General features: G+C 37.2%; 1 protein-coding gene across 1 annotated transcript; it reads right to left on the reverse strand.

Annotated features, from left to right (window-relative positions):
- Positions 1-1,188: 1,188 nt before the first annotated feature.
- On the reverse strand, positions 1,189-5,080 carry LOC115700197 (uncharacterized). Its single transcript, XM_030627763.2, has 3 exons — positions 3,993-5,080; positions 2,461-2,720; positions 1,189-2,224 (listed from the first exon to the last, which is right to left on the reverse strand). Exons 1-3 carry the CDS (start codon positions 4,958-4,960, stop codon positions 1,440-1,442), a joined length of 2,013 nt encoding a protein of 670 aa, XP_030483623.1. The 5' UTR covers positions 4,961-5,080; the 3' UTR covers positions 1,189-1,439.
- Positions 5,081-8,703: the final 3,623 nt, after the last annotated feature.

Genomic DNA, 8,703 nt, shown 5'->3' on the forward strand with positions numbered 1-8,703 from the left:
AGATGGTGACTTGCAGATATGGGTTTTACTCACTCTTGTCCTACTCCTATGTATTGTGACAATCAAAGTGCAATTCAGATTGCCCATAACTCGGTTTTTATGAACGCACCAAGCATATGAGATTGATTGCTATTTTACTCGTCACAATCTGAAGTTGGGCACTATTACTTTGCCTTTTGTTCCTTTTTCGTTGTAGCTTGCTGACTTTTTTACTAAGTCGTATACGATTTCTCATTTTTGTTTTCTTTTAGACAAATTCTCGATGCTTCTTACAGCATCATTATGAGTTTGAGAGAATGTGTTAAATAGTTATTTAGGGTTATTTAGTCTTTTTTTTTTACTCTTTTATGTTAGTTGTTTATATAAGAATTTTTTATTAGTTGTATTCTTTTACTTTTTACTTTGCAATTGAATGAAACCTTAATTTTTCTGTATCTCTTTTATTCTTTTCTATGCACAAATAATTATCACCTAATTCCTCCTTATTATCACATTACATAACATAAGAAATGGAGGATGATAAATTTATGCAAAGCTTCATCTCTAGGTTTTCTTCTTTACAATTACTATAAAAGAACAACTTCTTTTTGTAATTGTGACCCTAAAAAATAATTAATTTAACAACTACCCATTTATCTTTTCTTTATATTATTTCACGTTACACCACTTTTTCTAGATCAATTGGAAATTAGTGTAATCAATATCTTGGCTTGGATATTCGATTTTTTTTTTTCTTAGATCAAAACTACTTTTGCAATCCTGGTAATAATATCAAGGTAGTTATTGTGGTTCTCAAAAGAAGAAAACGAAGGGTAAAAGGAATTATGTTTCTTTTACCACTAAATTTGACTAATTCACCTACTTTCCTACCCATTTTCCATTTTTTTTATGACTTGGATGTTAGATGCCAACATTAATTAAATTTTGTAACAGAAAAATAACTATTTTGGTTCGATCACTAAATGAGGTATGTTGGATAGATATGCATGTAAATTGTATAATTTAACTTTTTAATGTGTATGAACTGCATCTGCCTCACCATAATTGCAGGTTTCAAGAAAAACCCATGATCCAAATTCATGGAGCAAGACAGAAACCATAATTAAATGTCGACTTTTTTTTATTAATAATACAACTAATAAAATGTAGGTAATGAATGAAGCAGAATCTAAAATGTTTAAACCATGGTGAAAGAAACTTCGCATGTTTATAAACTATTGATGTTGTATGCCAATCAATACATGAATCTAAATTGGGGTCAATAAAATATGAATCTAAATCAAAACTCCAAAAGGGTACAACTACAACCCCAAAGGAACCAATCTTGATGTATTCCTACACATGTACGTAGCAAGCTGAATTCCAGGTACCCAATAAAAAAAAATTACAATCAAATAAGTAAACCTGCCAGTGCCACCACCCTCCACTCAAAGCTGGTTTTACTTTGCCGCGGTTCTAGCGCTCATGGATGAATGGTAATTGGTGCTTCTTTGTTTCCTGTAAGAAGTATAAACATCATCGTACTGACTTACTTCATTAGGATTAGCTGCAGCACCGAGCCCTAACCTTCCCGAGCTACCAAATCCAGGTTTACGATCTACACTTCCATCAGCATATGTCCCTGTCTCAGGGTCCAATTGCAGGTTTGGTGGTGGGGGAATGCAAGCCCCTCCCTTCCGTGAAGAAGCTTCTCTTTCGTACTCTCTCTCATACTCCTCATCAAAATCACCAGCATCAGATTTAAGGGGCCCTTCAGAAGGGTTAACTTCTCCAATCTCTTTAAAGAATTTGGACACTCTTTCAAGAACTTCTGATTGTGTAATACTGGATGGAGGTATGACAGTTGGGATGTCCAAAGGACTCATCGAAGAGTAAGGCACTCCACTGCCAATCTGCATCTTTCTGACCATTCCTGGAATTAGACCAGGCGGGAACAAAGGATATGGTGGTACCTTTTCACCGCTGTTAGCAGCTTGGCATGGCAATAAAGGGCCTGCAGCATGTTGACTTGCTGCTTGAATAGAGGTTGGTATGGGGATGGAGCCTGCAAAAGCACCAGGAGGGACTGAATTTGGAAGAAATTGCTGGGATGCAACCAATGATGGCATGTTTTGACCAGGGGCTGCATGTTTATCGTGCTCTTGGTCTCCTAAACCAGTAACGGAACCTGGCCGTTCAGGCTGCCATTGAGACAAGTTATGATTTGCCATCTGCTGTGGTAATCCTGTATCAGAAGTAAGAGACTAATCAGCATTTAATAACTAGATGTTACGATTCTAAAAAAGCCTCGAAAAAAATATGATAACACATTATGCTATAGAAAAACCCAAACCCACAGTAACCCTATCCAGAGCAGTCAGACAAATACCGGCCTGAATAATGCAAATACTTGCACCTTGATATAATAAGGACATGCATAATTCCACACAAACACTAGCAAAAGAACAATCAGTAGCCTACCAGAAGCTAAATCTGCAGCACTTGAGGATCCAGCAAAAGAATTGGCCGACTCTCCACCAATCATCTCATTTCGTAAGGCATTAATAGTATCTGGATCATAAATGTTATTGGACGCCCATAACTGTAAAAGCTGTTGTAACTTTGACTGGTTTTCCTCTTGAATTTGAGGATTATGGAAGATCCTTGCAAGCATGGGACCTAAGACAGGCTTGAATGCAAGTGCCTCATTATCAAGTTCATCACCAGTTCTTCGGTGCACACTGTTAATTTAAAAGAAAAAATGTCTTGTAAAGATCACACTAGTACTAAGAATAATTGAGCATCAAAGAATGCAAACACAACCAAGAAATGAACCTTCAGTTAATCTATCACCAATTATTAAAATATATCATAGACATAACAACTAAGCAGGAGAGAAAAGTGCCATGAGAAAAATTAAAATCAACTAGTAGACAAACAATCATCAAGTCCATTTCCAATGAGGTTCATCCTACAGCAAATAAGGCTAGTTATTTTATACAAAACAAGAACACCACCAATATATAATTTCTTTTACCCACATTTTTCATTACACTAACTAACATGTTTAAATTGAATATCAATTTGAAAACAGCTGCATTGATCAACAGAAGAATTGGTACTGTAAGTCTAAACATCAAAGAATACATACAGCAGGGTTGACGGAAACAAGTATTAATCAGTTGATGGGTGGCGTGGATAATAAAAGTAAAAGATTAAGACGGGTTTGCACATCTAAGCGAAACAACTGTAGCACACTACACAAATTCAAATACCTTAGAGAAATATAGTGCGGCATTGCAGATAGCTTTATAATGCATATGAATTTCTACTTACAACTTAGGCTAAGACTTTCCAATGGTCTAAAAAATACTTCCAGAGAGAGAGTTCTTCTAAACTAACCCTAACCCCCTTCCCCAAAAACTAAAAATCAGAAAATCATGTAGGTTTCTCTTCAGAGGTTATAAAAATAAATTTTAGGTTAGAAGCAAGCTAACTGCAAATGAATGAGGAAAATAATGGGGCATCTGAAATGGGGAAAAAAGGGAATCAAACTGTACTAGCTCTAGAAAGTTGAGCTTGAGTACTAGCAGTAAAGCCCCGTTTTGTCATTGTTAGTTGGTCCCTTGACCATAATATCCTTGATACTACTCTGCTCCTATCAACACACCAAAGCTCAAACTATCTATTCTTGAATCAACTAGTAACAATTTTTTAGTGTCTTGTAGTAGCACACTTTGAAGAGATGGTATATAGTATAATGCAAGAGAAACAAGTACGTATTAACTAGCAAAACTATTTTCAATCTCAAAGAATTCACCCAATTAAGTGCTAAAAAATGAAAAACAGATGACTGTATCAGCAAAAGGAATAAAGAGACATAGACAAATTAACATAATAATGACAAACAAAGTTTCAAGGAACAACCACATAGTAGCATTCAGATTTATAAGTTTTGCCCAGTTGAATAACATCGGAATAGTATTAGAAGAAGAGTGATTTAAAGAGTGTACCTTTCGAAAAGAATGTCATTAGCAAGGTAAATTATATGGAGTTGCCTTTCGGAATCGTCCACAGAGAATACTCTGTCTCTAAGTGCCTCAGCCAAAGCCGGTGCAAATATAGACCTCTGCATGAACCAAAACTTGGCACCTTTGATAGACTCTTTGGTGCCATTAAGAGTAATAAGCACATTACTTAACTCCACCGCAACATCGGAGGGTAGCGGACCCGAAAGCCCTTTAAAAGACTTGGAAGACTGATCATAGTCTGGTCTACCGTAAGAGCCAAAAGGCTGAGGATGTTGATGCTCATAGAAATACGGTGGTTGATGCATTTGGGGACCACCCATTATTGGAGGAGGTGCACTCAAGTGAGACGGGCTCAACATGGGATTCGGAGGAGGACGCATCATATGTATAGACGAAGGAGGAAACGGCGGATTGAATGACCCACCACCTGCGCCTCTTGTACATAGCCAAAGCTTATAACGGTAGTAACCATGGCCATCCCCACCAAACAGGAAACCGTAATCAGGATTATCTTGCTGCTTTTCCCGTATCATGGCTTCAAATTCAGGCCCATTCTTCGCAGCATACTCAGCCAATTTATCGATTCGCTTATGAAGCTCTGGGTCCGAAGGAGGAGCAGCTGGTAATGGTGGAGGCGGTGCACCCGCCCCGGCATCGTAAGAAGCGTGGAAAGGCGGAGGCACAAGCGGAGGGCCCATGAGGGAGGGATAAGCGGACGGGGGCTGCTGTTGGAGATGATGAAGGTGGGGATGGACTTGGTAAGGGAATTGCTGCATCGACGGGTGCGGGGGAATGAAAGGAGGGAACTGCTGCTGTTGTTGTTGCTGCTGCTGCTGAGGAGGAGGAGGGTATCCAAACCCTTGCTGTTGCTGCTGTGGATTTACCCCACGCTGCTGCTGGGCATAAGCCATGGCAGAGGCGGCGGCGTAATCGTGTGCTTGCCGATCCATCTCCGGCGTTACTCAGAGACGAATTGATCTGCAAAATCTCTGGTGCTTCACTGGGTTGGGTTTACAGACCTTTTTTATATCCCAAACCCAAAAGTAGCTACCATTGTTCCCTTTCTTAATTTTTTTGAAAAAAATAAATTAAATAATATTGGTTTTTTTATTTATACATTTTTTTAAAATATACTCTACAAATCACCAATAACATAAATGGCAACCTAATTTAAACCATAATCAATATAACAATTCAAATCATAACCTAATTTTTTATTTTGAAGATTGTCATTCTAATATAATTTTATTTTTTAGTTTGGTGTTGCAATATTTTTTTAAATTTGGCGACAACTATTATTAATGGGAAGGTATTCTTTCAATTTGATGAGACTCTATTTAAAGATGTTATATCTTTATTGTCTATATTTCTGAGGGTAGTTTTGTCTCATGTAGCTCGCGATTAGATTTTTGCAGCTCATAATTTGGCAAAACATACCTTTCAGTTAAACAATGAGCTATCTTGGTTCGAGGAGGTTCCACCGCCGATTGTAATTTGATGCATTGTTAATCATGTGTGACTCTGTTCACCACGTCAAAAAAAAAAATCACAACCAACAAAACAACCCAATAATATATGGAGTGATTTTCTAAATAATAATGGACTATTTTCTTTTTTTTTTATGAAAGAAATAATGGTCTATTTTCTAATTTACCTATTAATAAAAATTATCATTTTTTCTCTATAACATTTCAAATTAATTTAAAATAAATAATAAGATACATGTAGAATTAATTCAGGTAATAATTCTTATTATGAAAAAATAGCTCCAAACTATTTTATTGACCTCGCTTTTTTTTTTTTTTTTTTTTTTTGAAAAGCTTCAATCCATTAAACTGCCGAATCGGCAAGAATAAGAGTTTGAAGAGCAGCAGGCGCTGTCCCTTCTACAAAATTACAACCTGACCAAAAACAAGAGTTGCGGGCAATACAATGTGCAACTCATAGCGATCGCTTAACGAAACAAATTTTAACATTGACAAGAGAAAGTAAAAGAGTTTGACACTCAACAACCATTAAACCAAACACCGAAGGCATTCGAATAGAACTTTCCAACGCTTGGATCGAAAGTAGGCTATCCGATTCAATGACAACATTTTGAATACCTTTCCTCTTGACCCAACTTAGTGCTTCCTTGATTCCCATAATCTCGGCCAATTCCGGTTGAGTACCCCCAATCACGAAGCTAGCAGTAGCCTCAATAAACCGTCCACCATCATCACGAACAACCATCCCTGAACCATAAGCATTTTCGAAGAAACACGGCCCGTCGACGTTAATCTTAGTCATATTTGCATCCGGTTTCGACCAACGCTCGCTTCCTTCAAAAGTACCAGCCGGCACATGAAGGGGATCAAACTTCCTTGATTGAGCGTACTTCCATTGAGCAAGAATTAACTTCGCGGTACATACTACATCAGCTGCAGAACAATTTTTTTGGTTCCAAACGACATCGTTGCGGGACTTCCAAATAGACCAACACATCATTACTCCCTCTTCAATGATTTCTGGTGTTTGCCGACTGATTAGAGCATTAAACCAGTCCACAAAACTGACGTGTTGAGCTGGTGCGCTTCCCCACCCAGACCGAATCCAACAAGAAATGCTGAAATTGCAGAACAAGAGCACATGCTCAATTGTCTCTGCTGCATTATTACAAAATGGACACTCCAGCCCCACTAAAACATGTTTAGATTGTAATTGTGATTTAGTTGGTAAGCACCCAGAGAGAGCCTTCCAAATAAGGTGTAGAACCTTAGGTGGAACTTTGATTTTCCAAAGAGTCTTCCAAGCTAAATCCTCAGCTTCCAATCCCCACGCACCTTTAACTTCCTGTAGATACTGATATGCACTTTTAACAGTATAGAAACCAGTGGCATTCTTTTTCCAATACCACGTATCCTCCTCAGCATTATTACTAAGAGGGACACTTAAAATGAGGGCCTGATCCCTGGTATCAAAGAGATCCGAGACAACCTCCAAGTCCCACTCACGGCTAGAAATTTGCATTAGGCTTTGAACTTTAAAATTATTCAAACCTGGGTGTGTAGAAGCCACATACGGACTTGAATCATGAGGTAGCCAGGGAGTGTGCAGAATATCAGTCTTCATACCAACAATAGTAAGTTAAATTAAAGTGATTGAGAATAACTAAATAACATAAAGTAAATAATATAAAGTTAAGAAAATACCAGATTTTATAGAGGTTCGACCCTTTATAGATGGTAATAGCCTACTCCCATTATTGTTATATTAACTTATAAGAAAATGAATAAGAATGACTTATTCTCTCTCGAAAACTCTTACAATAATCTCTGATTATTTTACTCTTAGATTGAGATTTCTCTCTCTAAATAAATTTCACGTCTCTAAATAGTGAGATGAGTCCACTATTTATAGGGATTAATCACATGAAATTAGTTTCCCTAAATCAATAATCAATAAAATGGGAAACTAGTTTATTTTCATAATTACAATGAGGATAATAGGAAATATAGGTTGATTGCCTTTATTCTCTGACATGAATCTATCCCATGAATGTAGGGATTGTGTCGTGGCTTGCAAGCTTGGAGATATACGAGATATATCTAAAAAATTGCTAACTTGCATCCCCTGATCGGTGTATGCAAACTACCTTCTCGATGAAAGTTGGTCGGATGTTTATGCACACTCTGCTCGGATGCCAAAACTTCTGTTTGTGACTTTGAGAATCAATCCTTCCTATTCGGCTTACCAGGAGTAGAATCATCCGCCCATGTTATGAAATATGTTACAGGTGTCACCTAGATGGATGTCACGTCAAAGTACAAAAATTTAGATAACATTTGCCCATCAAGTCTCCGCGGGATCTTCTTGGTCGCGCGTGGACTTATCCGTATCTGGCCACAAAGCTGATCGGATGGGTGACGCGTGTCTAATTATCACCTTTGATCCGACAACGTGACCTGATCGAACGTCTTTTAAATGTCTGAGATATTTAATACATCTTGAACGTTGTACATCGAATCACGTACTAACGGTTATATGGTACAACATGCGTGATGTTTGGATTGTTGTAATGAGTGTTAATATTCCTTTTAAGGGGGAAACCCAAAAAATTTAAATTTTAAATCAATTAATTACCCCCATCAATTACCTATAAAAGGGGTTTAAACCTTTAGAGAGTCTCTTTTAGCCATTTTAGTTTTCAGAAAACCAGAGCAAAAAAAAATTTCTTTTCTCATTCTTGAATTTTTGAAGAAACCTTGCTAGAATCTCCATTGCTGAAACCCTCCGAGCACGTTCAAAAAGCTTCAAACAATGAGTAAGTTATCTTTCCCTTTTCTTTATGCAATTTATGTTGAATTCATGCATTATTTCTTGAATTTCTTGATGCAAAATTTATGTATTATTGAACTATTCTTGATTGATCATAGGGTAGAAGACATTAGAACTTTTAATTTCGACTAACATATGCTTAGGTCATCTAATTCTTTAATCTCGTCCCATTTTTGGCTTGAGATTATTCATATTCACCCATTCATTGGTTTCTAAAAATTTCCAGATATTCTTCATGACTTTGAATTTTTGGGTTTGAGAATTCCATTTTGAAATTAAATTCCTTCTTTTTCTATTTAAATTGGTGAGTCGACATATCAAACATGTTTTTCTCCTTTTCCCCCATCAAACTCTCACCCTTTGTCTCCCACCTCTG

Source organism: Cannabis sativa, chromosome X, assembly GCF_029168945.1.
Source record: "Cannabis sativa cultivar Pink pepper isolate KNU-18-1 chromosome X, ASM2916894v1, whole genome shotgun sequence".
Lineage (NCBI taxonomy): Eukaryota > Viridiplantae > Streptophyta > Magnoliopsida > Rosales > Cannabaceae > Cannabis > Cannabis sativa.

Bases quoted from the DNA above. Each gene is read 5' to 3' on its own strand.
- LOC115700197 (XM_030627763.2), bottom strand. From the start codon at position 4,960: ATGGATCGGCAAGCACACGATTACGCCGCCGCCTCTGCCATGGCTTAT. The intron at 2,721-3,992 runs GTACACTCTTTA...TTAAATTAACAG, and splicing joins AATGACATTCTTTTCGAAAG to TGTGCACCGAAGAACTGGTG. The intron at 2,225-2,460 runs GTAGGCTACTGA...CTTCTGATACAG, and splicing joins TGCTGCAGATTTAGCTTCTG to GATTACCACAGCAGATGGCA.